Source organism: Manihot esculenta, chromosome 7 (assembly GCF_001659605.2).
Source record: "Manihot esculenta cultivar AM560-2 chromosome 7, M.esculenta_v8, whole genome shotgun sequence".
Taxonomy (NCBI): domain Eukaryota; kingdom Viridiplantae; phylum Streptophyta; class Magnoliopsida; order Malpighiales; family Euphorbiaceae; genus Manihot; species Manihot esculenta.
This window is the reverse complement of record NC_035167.2, coordinates 30,866,247-30,881,007: the sequence shown is the minus strand read 5'-3', so window position 1 is coordinate 30,881,007 and position 14,761 is coordinate 30,866,247. Positions and strand designations below refer to the sequence as shown.

At 35.0% G+C, this 14,761-nt stretch overlaps 1 protein-coding gene and 1 non-coding gene across 3 annotated transcripts; both read left to right on the top strand.

Annotated features, from left to right (window-relative positions):
- The first annotated feature begins 333 nt into the window (after window positions 1–333).
- Window positions 334–405, top strand: TRNAP-AGG. Its single transcript has one exon. It is a non-coding gene; the product is annotated as a tRNA-Pro (tRNA).
- An 8,329-nt stretch (window positions 406–8,734) lies between these two features.
- LOC110619442 (protein IQ-DOMAIN 3) lies at window positions 8,735–13,083 on the top strand. Of its 2 annotated transcripts, none has more exons than XM_021762891.2 (6): window positions 8,735–9,084; window positions 9,613–9,721; window positions 9,826–10,146; window positions 10,536–10,763; window positions 11,374–11,493; window positions 11,980–13,083. In XM_021762891.2, exons 2-6 carry the CDS (start codon window positions 9,668–9,670, stop codon window positions 12,697–12,699), a joined length of 1,443 nt encoding a protein of 480 aa, XP_021618583.1. In that variant the 5' UTR covers window positions 8,735–9,084; window positions 9,613–9,667; the 3' UTR covers window positions 12,700–13,083. The 2 variants fall into 2 exon arrangements, with proteins under 2 accessions (XP_021618583.1, XP_021618582.1); XM_021762890.2 differs by having other exon boundaries at window positions 8,736–9,084; window positions 9,637–9,721.
- The last annotated feature ends 1,678 nt before the right edge of the window (window positions 13,084–14,761 follow it).

Below are 14,761 nucleotides of genomic sequence, written 5' to 3'. Positions count from 1 at the left end.
TTAAGGTTTTACTAAATTAGTGGAATAAAATTTTATTATTTTGAATAAAAGACATATAAAATAGTATTTTTAAAGAAAATAACTTTCCTTTAAAAAAATAGTATTTTTCTGCATTTAAAAAAATTTTATTAATATCTTTCTATAAAAAAATTGTTAATATATTTTATTTTTTAAATTAAAATTAACAATAAAAATAAGTTATTTTTATCCAGAAAATATTTATCATAGGAAATATTTTTTAAATACTAATTATTTTCGGCACTGTTTGTTAAGAATAATTATTTCTTAATTATATCCTTGATATAAATATATTCAGACGGAAAACAACAATTAGGGCATTTGGTCTAGTGGTATGATTCTCGCTTAGGGTGCGAGAGGTCCCGAGTTCAATTCTCGGAATGCCCCTTTTTTTTCATATTTTATTTAATTTCCTGGTCCATATCTCCAAAATCGCCAAAACAGTGAACATCACCAGCAAACGTTAATCTCCTAGACTTGTGAAGAATTTGGAGAAACTCTTTCCTTATATGGATCAAGAAGACACAGAATCTGATTTGGACCAGCTTCTTCGAGTTCTCCATAGCTTGAATCTCGCCAGAAACAGACCCTGCAGCAGCAGATCACATTTTCACGAGTGAAGTTGTGGCTTGTGGGGTTGTATAGGTTCCATGTACCCCTTCCTGAAAATCCAGCTTGGAGGAAATCTGGTGGTTCTAGTGGTGCAATAAACGCAGCCCTAGACAAGCTGAAGGAATCTAAGAAGAGTGATGATGAGTCCAAGTCAGCAAATGGAAACGCATGCAAGAGATGAGCCCACTCCAAGGTCCAAGTCTGATCACAGAGCAGACGCAAGTGGCGACATGAGCAAGGGGAGGACAGGGACCAGGACATGGAGAGAGAGAGAGAGAGAGAGAGAGGGATAGAACAAAAAGGCCCAGGGCTGTGAGAGGAGCAAAGATTCTGTTTGAGAGAGAGAGCCAGAGGAGACTTTTTTTTTTCTCTCTCTCTCCGTAAGAGCGGTGGAGACTGGAGACTTGAGAGTGGAAAAATGATTTCTTTCTTTTTTATATTATTGGAAATAAATTGAAACAAATTGTAGGGGCATAAAGGTAATTTTACTGCAAACAAATGTTATTTTCCTTTCCCCACTTATTTTCCCTTACATATCCAAAGAAGGAAAAGTGAGATTCTCGCTATTTTCCTCCGATATTTTCTTTCCTCTAATCTTTCCACGAATCCAAACAACATAAAAACACTTTTTCAGTTTTCAAAAGTTTAACTAAAATTTGGACAATAATTTCAAACACAACAGTTAATTAAAACTCAATATGAAGAGGTCTCCCCGATCTACTGATAAAACTCTCTTCAATCTATTGATTCGAGAATAAATAAATTATAATCATTTTTATTTTTATTTCTAATTATGTTTCTCAATATATTCAGTAAAATTCTTTTTATTAATATAATATTTGTTTTTTTAAATTAATTTATTGTCATCCAAGAGCACCTCCCAAGAACAACCTTGCATAAGACAACCATACTAGGAAAGCACAAGAGACCAAGCAAAAAAACCATAACCATGAGAAGTGAAAGAAGCAGAGGAGATAGTCAAAATGCAAACTGAAACAACAAGATTCACTTGAGAGACAGCCATTGATAGTTCACGATCAGTGGCGTGCAAGCTCAGTAACGACCTATAAGGTGCCATTCCCTAAAAGCAAAACTCTCTCTTGTAAGAAGGCTCCACAACAAGCAGGTCGTCATTATCACTCACAGGTTCTCCTTATCTTATCAAATACTTTTTCTAGAGAAGTACAAAAATATTTTTTTGAAATATACTTAGATAATGCTCATTCTTTTAACTTAAATAATTTTATATATTATCAAATGTTTCCACTTTTTAGTGCGATAAATTGAGTGAGACAACTAAATATAAATACTAAGTGAAACTATTTTACACTTATAAAAAATAAAAAAAATTTCTAATATAATTATTTTGCTTTTACCTGTAGAGGTCTTAATTTTTGAGATTTTATTTAGGTCTTACATTTATAGGTTTTACTTTTAAAGATTTTACTTTTGCAAATATTACTTTTAAAGTCTTATTTTTGGAGGTCTTGTCATACAAGGTCTTATCTTGGGAGGTTCTCGTGCTGGGAGGTCTAACCTTGTTAGTATTCTTTTCCAGCATGACTTTGGTGATATTTTATTTTGACTTAACGGACCAATCATCCGTTAGTGAATTATAAACCTAAATATAGAGTATCCTAACTGCAATCCCTAAATCGTGTGCTTGGAAAATCAAAATCTCTCTGAAATTTGAATTTGCATCCAACCTCTGGGTCTTTCACCGCCTCCGCCATCCCTCATCGACAGGTACGCCCTTTTCGGCATCACGGTCCACGAGTGAGCCCTTCTCTCTCTCCAGTCTTGCCATTCTCGATAGACAGTGTCCACAGGTGCACTATTTTCTTCCTAATTCATATTCCGCTTGATTTTTTATTCATGTTTTACCTGATTCGTGTTCTTCCTTAATCATGTACTCCAGTCTTGTGAAATTTTTGTGAAATGTTTGATATTTTTAAAATTTTTTATTTTTGTGAAATTTGTTATTTCTTGAAATTTGTGATTTCTTTCCAGCGCACCTGCTGGTGCACTTGGCAAGTCCACCAGCAGGTGCATTATCCAGTGCACCTGCTGGTGCATTATCCAGTGCACCTGCTGGTGCACTTGGCAAGTCCACCAGCAGGTGCATTATCCTATGCATAAACGCCTGCAACTCTTCCACCACTGTGGTAATTCGACCATTCTCTGTCTCTAGCCGATCAATTTTGTTCTGCATCCTGTTGATAATGCACCTGTTGGTGCACTAGCAGGTACAATGGATAATGCACCTTCTGGTGCACTTGGCTGGTGCATTTTCCAGTGCACTTGGATAATGCATCTGCTGATGCACTTGCCAAGTGCACCAGCAGGTGCACTTGCCAAGTGCACCAGCAGGTGCATTATCAACATGATGCAAAATAAAATTGATCGGCTAGAGACAGTGTAATACCCGGCTAGGGTCCGACATCGGAATTCTTGTAGTCCGGTGGAATCTCGGGTGTCGGAACTCTCTAGAAGGGATAATACAGATGTTTTCCAAAGAGTTTTACCTTGTTTTAATGTTTTAAAGTGTTTTAAGAGTTTTTAATGTGTTTATGGGTTTAGAGGAAAGAGTTTTTGAAAGAAAAGCTTTAAGGGAGAAATGCAAAGGTTCGGCCGCCGAAGGTCACTTTCGGCCGCCGAACATTGCATGGTTTCGGCTTCACGTTCGGCTGCCGAAGGTGGTCTGGCCAGCCACCTATAAAAGGCCCAAGGGTCGGTGAGAGGAGGATATTTCTCCTCCACCAGCAGCCAGAGGTGAGCCAAGCCTCCTCCACGTTGACTTTCATGATTTTTGAGTTTTTCACTAGAGCTTTCAAGAGTTTTAAAGGTTTTATGGTTGTTTTGAAGCTTTGAGCAAAAGAACCAAGTTTTGAAGTTTAGAGCTTTGAGGGAGGATTTCTTCATATCGCCACGTTAGGAGTCTTCATCCTCAAGTTCTTTAGGAGGTAAGTAAAGATCCTGAGTTTCTTTTATAATTGTTAAAGGTTTTATGAAGTTGTATGGGTAGAAATGCATGTTTAGGTTTAGGAGAGGTTTTGGTGTTTTTGGATGTTTAAGCATGTTTAAGTGTTGTATGTTATGTTTGTTGGGGTTATAGGCTAGTTTTAGACCCCTTTATGCATGTACAAGTGTATATGCAAGTTGAGGAGTTGTGTGTGCATGTTGAGTGAAGGATTGGAGGAGTTTTGCATGAAGCAGAGCAGGTTTCTGCCTTCGGGCGAAACCAGGTTCGGCCGCCGAATGTGCTAAGGAGGTGGTTTCGGCTGCCTAAGGTTGCCTCTGAAAAATGGGACTTTCGTCTCTGGAGGGAAGGTTCGGCCGCCGAAAGTGCCGCCGAAAGTTGAGTTTCATCTCTGGACGAGACTTTCGGATGCCAAATGTGCACCCGAAGGAGTAGTAATAGGACTTTCGGCCGTCGAAGGTAGAGGTTCGGCCGCCGAAAGTAGGTGAGTTTCGTCTCTGGAGGGGAGTTTCGGCCGCCGAACCTGCCGCCAAAAGTGCCCTGTCCAGCCTTCCTTTGCATGTTTTATGTGAATGTTTTAAGGTCTTTTAGAGGGCTTTTGGGGGAGTTCCTAGAGATGTTATTGAGTTAGTTTGGTTCCTCATCTAAGTCCAATTGTGTAGGAACGGACCAGAGAAACCAGGGAGATCAGCAGTGAGCACTGCTACAGAACCTGCAGAGTCAGTCCAGAGTCAGCCAGAGGTGAGTGGGACTAACTATGCATGTTTTAAAATGGTGTTTAAAGATAATAATGGTATGAACATGAGACACACATCATGAATGCCATGTAATATTAGGTTGTTGCATTAGAATCCACGAAGATGCTGCATTGCATAATTCGATGAATATGTGGATGAATGTTGGATGATCCGTTAGCCCTCAGTATGGTATGCTGTGACATGATATGAATGATATGAAGAGTCAGGCATGAGGAGTATGAGCAGGGAGGCCTAACCGCCCCTGTTATTGAGTCAGTATAGTCAGGTGAGGCCTAATCGCCCCTGACAAAACTTTTTCAGAAAACAGTCAGGTGAGGCCTAATCGCCCCTGACAACACCTTTTCAGAAAATTAAGTCCAGGAGAGGCCTCATCGCCCCTGGCACTGTGCATAGTTAAGTGTTACATGTGAGTCAGATATGTGGAGGGCTATAGGTGACAACTTCTTCCTTGATGTGTATTATTGTGAAGTGATGCATGGCATAAAGGCATATGTTTTAATAACTGTTTTATATAGTTCCTGCTCACAGGGCTATAGAAGCTCACCCCTCTCCCCTAACCCCAGTTTTGCAGGTTCTGAGTTCAGAAGGGAGTAAGAAGGGTACGGGAAGAATGTGTAGAGATGATGTAATAGTTAGAATGGACATGAAATGGTATAGCGATAGCAATGTACAGTGTATAGATGGTGCTTGATGTATATGAGTGGTTATCCCTTATGTATGTACATGATCTTTGTATGTAAATGTTTTATGTCATATGTATGAAAAGCCAGGCTTAACATAGTATGAGAATGAGCTGCCTCGAGCAAAGATGAAAGCTCTGGCAGGCTTTTACAGTATAGAGATAGAGTATGCACAAGTTAAGCCGTGGAAAAAGAAAAGTTTTAACTTTTATAGAAAATGTATGATCATGTATGGGATTTCACAGGTACACAGAGTTCACAGTAGGCTTACTACGGGTCCCGGCGGCCTTAAGCCGATCTGGATCCTAGTGCCGGTAGCAGTTCGGTTTCCGGGCTATTTCGGTTTCCGGGCTGTTACAGACAGAGAATGGTCGAATTAACACAGTAGTGGAGGAGTTGCAGGTGTTTATGCATAGGATGATGGAACAACAGGGTATTGGGACATCCACTCAGACATCTACTCCTAGGGCACCTCCAGCTCCGTCTCCACAACAGCGACATGATGATGCCCATATTATTGGTGATCATTATACAGACAGTGATGATGATACAGATGATGAGTTTGCTAGTTTAGTTTAGTATGTATCTTTTGTTATAACAAGTTGGTAATTTTTATTTCAAATTATAATTGTTGTACAAAATCTTTAAGTTTTAAATATATTTTAATGATTAATTTGGTTTTTTACGTATATAGTTTAATAATGTCCAGGATGATGATGATGGATGTATATGAATGTACATGGTACAGGTACAGGTATAGGTGCAGGGCGTATTTTGATAATGTTTGAAAATATAGAGATGTTTTGTAATTTTATGATTTACCAACGGATTACTAACGGAATATCCGTTGGTGTCACTAACGGATCCATATCCGTCGCAAACGAAAACAAGGCCATTTTGTATTTACTAATGGATTACTAACGCAAATTCTGTTAGTATTACTAACGTAATTGCATTCCGTTAGTGAAGCATATGTAAAGAAAGCGATTCACATACTAACGGACATGGAATCAGTTAGTGACACCAATGGATAAATCCGTCGGTGATCCATTAGTGACACTAACGGATGCAAATTCCATTAGTGAATAATTTACCAATGAGGTTTTTTCCAACGGAATGAATCCGTCACAGATACGTTAGTGAAATTATTCACTAACGGAATATCAATGTTTACTAACGGAAATTTTTATTGATATTTTTTAAAATTCTTGTAGTGTTTTCTTGGAAATCTTTCCTTCCCACTTGACTTTAAGGTGCCGATTGATGAAGGTGAGATACAGGGGGTTAACAAGAAGGGTTTTACTAGAGCAACATGCTTAGTTTGGTAAACGAGGATAGTAATAGTATTGATATGTCTTTTGGATGAGTTAAGTTTGTAGGATTTAAAAAAGATAAAGTGGAATCCCTATTTGGAGAATATAAAGGGTACATATACTCTTATCCATATATGGTACATCTGCGATATGTCCCTTTAAAAAGGATGATTGTACTTTTGACAGGTTTTTTAAACAATTCATTAATGATAGACAATTGACTTATTTAATGTTTAGGCAACTAAGACTATGTCATCTTTAACAAAGGTATACATTATGTCAGGATTTTCATAGCACTTATATTTAACGTCTCGTACGGATGTTAGAAGTCAGAGGTCTAATACTTAAAGAATTAGATCTAGGAAAATCTAATGTCCTCGTAACAGGACTAAAAACTCTTACTGATCGTGTATCTCACTAGCCCATTCGAACGAATGAGTGTTATGATATCAAAAGAGCTAAGTAATTTATATGTTGTTAACCCATATTTAGATGATGTGAAGGAAAACTCTCCTCTGTAAAGGGACTGAGGAGACTACGAAATAGGCAGCAAAATGACTGAGCCTCGTGAAGCAAAAGACTAAATTAGAGATTAGAGAGTTTTCTGTCTAATCTTTAGAAAGAGAAAACTAAGTACACGCAACAAAAATGCCCATAAAATATAAATATAAATAAAGTACAAAGTCAGGATTTGATATTAAAACACCGTGGACGAATGATGATAGCTGGTGGGTCACGTGCTTCTTCCAATTAAATGTTTATATTTTATTCAAAATTTATCTTATTGAAAGTATAAAAATATTAAGAAAATAGAATATAATATGATTGGTTGAATTAGACTTTGTGTTAAAAATTTGAAGTTTTATTAGCTTTGGTGAAATTTTCTAATATACTTTATTAATATTTTGGTGTTATTTTTTTTTCTATTAAGAAGTTTTCATATTAATATTTTAATATTTTTTTATTTATATTTAAGTTATAGGTATCTTCAAAATGAAAGTTAAAAAAAAGTTAATTATTTATAAAAGTATTTTATAAATATAAATAAATGTAATTTTGTTTATAAACGTTAAGTGTACGATACACAATTATAAATATATGAGAGGAAGTATGGAATCAAATCGATAAATCTAATATTAATATTTTTAATCTGTTCTAATTTTTATAATTAAATACATAGTATTATTTATTCATTGAATTATATTAGAACTAATTCTTATTTCTCTATATTTTATTGATAAAATTAAAATATAAATACTAAATTATTATATTTTAAAAATATTGAAATATATGTGTTAACTTTGATATATTTCAAAAATATAAAGGTAAATTTTTTATTAAAAAATCTAAAAATTTTAAAAAATTATTTGTGCAATAATTTCAACATATAAATAGACTATTATTATCTTATTTAATTTTACTTTAGGAAAAATTATTTTTTAGTCCCTGAGATTTAACGTAATTAACACTTCTATCCCTCTATTTTGGCGACCCAACACTTGAGTCCCTCACTTTCTCTTCCGTCCAAATTCGTAGTCCTTCCGTCCATTTAAATCGTTTGGTCAAAGAGTCAAAAGTGAGATGTGATGATTTTTTTCAAAAATGCCCTTCTTTCAACGTGAAATTCCAGAAGAAGAAGAAGAAGAAAGAAGAAGAAGAAGAAGAAGAAGAAGAAGAAGAAGAAGAAGAAAGAAGAAGAAGAAGAAGAAGAAGAAGAAGAAAGAAGAAGAAGAAGAAGAAGAAGAAGAAGAAAGAAGAAGAAGAAGAAGAAGAAAAAGCTGTAGAAAGAGTAGGAAGAAGAAGAAGAAGAAGAAGAATAAAGAAGAAGAAGAAGAAGAAAAAATTACATAAATGGTAGGAAGAAGAAGAAGAAGAAGAAGAAGAAGAAGAAGAAGAAGAAGAAGAAGAAGAAGAAGAAGAAGAAGAAGAGGGTTAATTTTGTCAATTCACGTGTCCCAAACGGTTATTTTTAACGGAAGGACTACGAATTTGGACAGAAAGGAAAGTGAGGGACTTAAGTGTTGGGTCGCCAAAATAGAGGGATAAAAGTGTTAATTACGTTAAACCTCAGGGACTACAGAGTAATTTTTCTTTTATTTTATTTTTAAAAAATTTTTTAAAATATTTTTAATATTTTATAAAAAATTTAACAAAAAAATATATTTAAAAATAAAATAAACAAAATTATGAGAAAAAAAAATTTATTTCATATTATTTTGATTGGACAAATGAATTGAAATAGTTAAGTGCCAAATGTGAAGAAAAAGAACAAAAAGGTCATCCCTCGTCTTTAAAAAAATAACTGAAAAATATTGCAATAAATATAACTGTTTTTGGTAAATTAATTTACAACTCCGAGAAAGTGAAACAGAAGACACAAGCAGCAAATGCTGTCTGTCGAAACGCCAATGGCGTGCCGTGCGTTTGTTGTCAATTTTGGGAAACCCAACTATTTATATCTCAAAAAAACTCAGCTGAATGGGCCCCACATAACCCAGATGCAAAAACCTCTAAGCTCTAACGATCCAAAAGTTATTTCGAGTCCATTTCTGAGCGTTGAAGCTTTGTTTGGCAAGATCTGTTTTCTCTCTCTCGTCACAGCTCACAGCTCACAGGAGACGCGTGCTCATTTTCTTCTTTTACATGTTTTTTCTTCTCTTTACACAGTGAGTGATGAGGAATGTTACTTCAGTTACAGAGATCTGAAAATTTTTTATGCAGAGGTAAAGTTTTGGATTTTTGTTCTTCCTCATGTTTGGCCTTTGTGTTTTAAACACTTGTTAAATGTTTGTCTCATTCTCGTCACACTTGCTGGCGTATGCCTTCTGGGTTTGTTTCTAAATTATAAATTCTAAACTGGGTTATGTGATTTTTGTGAAGATCTTGCAAATTTTGAATATGGATTATTGAGCATGTGCTTATTTTCTTCAGTAATTGGTTGAAAGTTTCCAATTTTTCTGTCGGAATTAGTGGTTTAATGCCAATTCATTGTTTTTATTTCCATTTTCAGCCGTTTTTTAATTGCTAATAATAGATCTAATTTCCATTATTTTCCTCTTAAAGTTCTAACACATTTTGAAGTTGATTACCAAGGTTTTATTTCTTTTTTTTTTTTTTTTCCATCTGCAGTTTGATTATTAACTTTACTTGTTTTCTATTTTGAAGTAATTCAACATTGTGTTCAATGGCAGATTACTTTATATATGTATTATTTTTTTAATTAAAGATTTGCTTATGTCGTTATGCTTTAGTGTTTCTTGGGTTTGAAATTTCAGGTTTAGGCCAAGCAACATGAATGATTAAGAAATGGGGAAAAAGGGGACCTGGTTCTCTGCTGTGAAGAAAGCTCTCAGTCCCAAGGTTTGTTGGAAAATTTTGATTTTGTCTCTATATATTTTACCTTTTAACTATTTAGATTTGTTGATTATCTAAAATTAAAATTGGGTGCTTCTCTATTTAACTAGAAATCCAAATCAAAGAAACAAGAGAAGAATCTAGATCCAGTTGATTCTAAATATGAAGAAACTACCTTACTTGATGCTCCTGCCCCTCCACCTCCTCTTCCTCCCCCTATAGAAGATGTGAAATTAATTGAAGCTGAGAATGAACAGAGCAAGCATGCTTATTCTGTGGCACTTGCCACTGCTGCTGCTGCTGAGGCAGCTGTTGCTGCAGCCCATGCTGCTGCTGAGGTTGTTCGGCTTACTAGTGTGGCCCGTTATTCTGGAAAATCAAGGGAGGAAATAGCTGCTATCAGGATCCAAACAGCATTCAGAGGATACTTGGTATGTTCCTTTTTCCTTCCAAGGATTTCTATTTTATTCCTTTCTAATAAAGTCCTCGGATGTTTTCACGCGGTAAAAGTTAGATGCATTTGGTGTTTAGTTCTGCTTGGAGAATGCTGACTTTTTCTGCATTCTGGGGAAAAGACTAGAGATAGTTGTAGGTTTTTAGGTTAATCTCTCTCTCTGTCTCTCTCCTCTCTCTCTCTCTCTGCATTTGCGTGTCTGAAAAATTTCATCACTTTTCATAATGTCACTGAAGGATTGAAACATATAGAACATGTCATGCTAATTAAAGTGCCATGATAAACTCTAATATTTTCTTCCCTATAAATCTCATCTATGATCAGCTAAGCTATACATAAAATAAGTTCTTTCTATTATGTTTTCAGGCAAGGAGGGCATTGCGAGCTTTGAGAGGGTTGGTGAGATTGAAGACATTAATACAAGGCCAGTCTGTCAGACGGCAAGCAACTAACACCTTACGAGCAATGCAGACTCTTGCTCGAGTGCAGTCTCAAATTCGTGCAAGGAGGATCAGAATGTCAGAGGAGAACCAGGCCTTGCAGAGGCAGCTCCAACAAAAACATGAGAAAGAGCTTGAGAAGTTGAGACATGCTGTAAGTATGCTCATTTATACTTTTAAATTTGAGTTCATCAGTTGTTTTGTATATATATGCATGCCTTTCTGCAACTAGGTAATGCTCATTATCGACAATTTGTCATTGCTATTGTATTGCCTTCTTTTGGTTCAACCTTGACACAGTTTGCAAATGTTAATCTTTTTCCTGCTATCCTCTGAACTTTAATATTAATGGCTGACTCATGGATTTAGGAGAATAAACCTTTTTTTTTCCGCTTTTGATTTACGATGAGATGAACGTCAAAATTTACTCCTGAACTTGGCAACAAACAGCCAGTTTCTTGCTTTCCCCACTCTCACCTTTGCTGCCTTTTCTTGTTGCTGTAAACTAGTTCTAAATTATTGTCTTAGAACTTCATCTCATATTCCTTGTTTCAATACTCCCCCCTGGGGCCCTTTCATAAATTGCTCATTTTTGGTTAAAGTACTTTTGTCAAGTAACAGAACATCCTTTTGAGGGAAACTTGATATGATGTTCTTCTTTTCCTTTTTTACATCAAATAAATGTAATTGTTTTTTATTCTTGGCCTTGAAAGATGTGAAACATCTTATGTTCATGTGGAGTAAAATTTCATCTTTTCCATCAGATTGGAGATCAGTGGAATGATACCTTGCAGTCAAAGGAGCAAATTGAAGCAAGCTTGCTGCACAAGCAAGAAGCTGCTATGAGAAGAGAAAGGGCATTGGCTTATGCATTTTCTCATCAGGTAACTAGAGTTTTGTTTTTTCCTTTTTTAAATGCTAATATGCTGAAATGCAAATTATATTTTCCTCGTCCTTTACCCTCTCTTAATTATTATTATTTTTTTAATTTCGTATGGAAACTAGGGAGGAGTTAACATTACCATTATGGGTTCTTCCTGTTATTGCACTTTCTTTTTTGAATGAGTTGAGGGTGATTTTAGTATCATCCTTTTTTGGGCTTACAAGTAAAACTCTATTTTTAAGATTCTAATATAGTATTGAGTAGGCCAGAGGTCCTGCATGATATGAAAAAAAGAAAAAACAAAAGAAATTAGATTGCAAATTTTTTTTTGGGGGGGGGGGAAGTAAGAGTTTATGGCATTTAATGGCAAATATTGATGAACTCTTCAAAAGTAGCATATCTTATGGAGCTGAACAATCTGCATGTACCATTTGTTGAGAAAATTAAACTTTCTTTCATAACTTACACATGATAATTTTTGGAACAGCAAACATGGAAGAACTCTTCAAAATCAGCAAATCCAACATTTATGGATCCAAATAATCCACACTGGGGTTGGAGTTGGTTAGAAAGATGGATGGCAGCCCGGCCTTGGGAGAGCCGGAACACAATAGATAATAATGACCGTTCTTCTGCTAAAAGCTCAACAAGCCGTGCGATGTCTATTGGTGAAATCAGTAGAGCTTACTCTCGTCGAGATTTCAACCATGATAATAAGACTTCACCTGGTGCTCAAATGTCTAACCGACCTCCCAGTCTCCAATCTCCTTCAACTCCTTCAAAAGCGCCTTCTATGTCATCAGTGGCAGGGAAAACAAAGCCACCAAGTCCAAAAGGAAGTAGCTTTGTTGCGGATGATGACTCAAGGAGCTTGTTCAGTTGCCAGTCCGCGCGATATAGGAGGCATAGCATAGCAGGATCATCAGTAAGAGACGATGAAAGCCTTGCAAGCTCACCCTCAGTTCCTAGTTACATGGCACCAACACATTCAGCAAGGGCAAAATCCCGGTTACCAAGCCCCTTGGGGATAGAGAAGAATGGGACTCCGGAAAAGTCATCAGTGGGATCTGCAAAGAAGCGGCTTTTGTTTCCTGCTTCCCCAGCCGGACCAAGGAGGCATTCTGGTCCTCCAAGGGTGGAATCCAATGTCATTAAAAACTTAGAAGTGCACACAGAAAAAGTTATCAATGGAGAAAGCAGCAGGTAGGACTGAACACAAGAAACTTCATTTTTAAGTACTAGTGAGAAAAAAGAAATTCAAAAACAAAAAATATCAGCTAAGACTTAGATATCTGCATTATCATTTCGATTGTCGGTGCCATTGTCATCACTGCAAAGACCTTTTTTATTCTTCTAAACTTGATACGATTTGTTATGTATTATGTTGTAGGATAGATTTGTTTAGTTGTAGTGTTACTGAGATCATTTTTTTTAACTGTTCAATTATCTGTCTCTGTCTCTCTCTTACAGTTAGCTTGTGTTCTTGAGATATTGAGGAAAACTTGATGATGTGGTGTTTGTAGAAGTTTGCAAATCATTTATTTTCTTTATTGTTAGTGAATGAAAGATTTTCTATGTATTTGTTGTTTAAGCTGTAAGCATGCAATGATGTTATGCTATGATGTGGTGTTATGATATGTCTGTGTTTTGAGTTATTGAAGAACTTTCTATATCATCATTTAAGTATATTAGCTAAGAAATATTTAAAATTTATTCCAACTTTCTGTTAAAGATAATCAGAATACTCCTAATATAATATATAGATTGATAGTAGAGCTCAATTAAAGAAAATAATTTAAAAAAACAAACCCTAGATCCGAAAAAACTTGATCCAATACCCTACTCAATACAGCTTCCAGAAATGTGTTGCTCAACTTCTTTGAACCTCTCGCTGCCGTTGCTAACCCAACTTAGTCGGAAAGATTATTCTTTCAGTAGTAACTAAAGCTATAACATCAAACTGGAGAACGGTCAAGAGTATCACCACTTTTTCAGTATTGAGTTCTTTTGCGAAGGCCATGGCAAGTTGTGTTTGTCCACGTCCACCGTAGCAAATCAGGTTGTTGATTGTCTAGCCAATTTGGATGTGTGGTCGGTGGAGGATATCAGCGGTGTCTCTTCCCTCTTTCAGAGGTAGCTGAGATTGTGCAACTAGATATTGAGGGACTTTCTTGGCCGTGATTGTTTAGCAAGATAAGTTAGTCTTCCTTATTGTCCGTTAATTTTTAGCACCTTGATTTTTTGGTAATAAATAAATTTATTTTTTTAATCATTATTTTTAAATATAATTAAAGTAATAATTAAATATATCCTACATTCATATTGTTAAATTAAAATAAATAACATATATTTATTATTCAAATCAAATATGATACAAAATAAATAATGTATATTTATTATTCGAATCAAATATGATACTTAGATATAAGATTGAAGTTCAAATCATTTTACTTACATTCAAATTGACATTATTTTATTTAATTGGTTATATTCAGATATTACTCTTAACTATAACTATTATTGTCCGGTCAATTCTGCAATGATAATAAAATTTCTATCAATTCGATTCGATTTAAAATTCGATTCAATTTTTATAAATACTGATATTTTAATTTTTGATTTATTTAATTTAATTCAATTTTGAATCGAATATTACAATTAAATTCTAATGGTGGCTTAGCATTTTCATATAGTAATTACATTTAGGAGTGAGCATTCAGTCGGTTCGGTTTAAAACCGAACCGAACTGAATAAATCAAAAATCGAAATTTTAGTGTTTATGAAAACCGAACCGAATCGATTTTGGTCAGAAATTGAATCGAACTGAACCGGTCTGATTCGATTCGATTCGGTTTGATCGGTTTCGATTTTTAATAATTTTTTTTTATTTTTTACACTTTATTTTTAATATTTTAAAATTTAATTAAAATATTTTAATCTTAATATGATTTAATTTCTCTATATTATTGAAAAAACATATTATTATCACTAATCGGTTTGATTTGATTTTTTCAATTTTTTTCTGATTAAAACCAAACCGAACTGAAATAACCGAAATTTTTAAAATTAAAAATCGAATCGAACCGAATCGAAATGTATAAAAAATCGAACTAAAATTTTAAATCGATTCAGTTCAATCGATATTTTCGATTTGAACAGCTGTTCGCCCTAATTATATTAAAGAAAGGTTGTGAGTGACACCGTTGACTCAAAATGTGAAGGAAGTGATATTGTTGTAGATGATTAGTTGTTTAATTGCTTTAATTATT

Bases quoted from the DNA above. Each gene is read 5' to 3' on its own strand.
- LOC110619442 (XM_021762891.2), top strand. From the start codon at position 9,668: ATGGGGAAAAAGGGGACCTGGTTCTCTGCTGTGAAGAAAGCTCTCAGT. The intron at 9,722-9,825 runs GTTTGTTGGAAA...CTATTTAACTAG, and splicing joins AGAAAGCTCTCAGTCCCAAG to AAATCCAAATCAAAGAAACA. The intron at 10,764-11,373 runs GTAAGTATGCTC...CTTTTCCATCAG, and splicing joins TTGAGAAGTTGAGACATGCT to ATTGGAGATCAGTGGAATGA.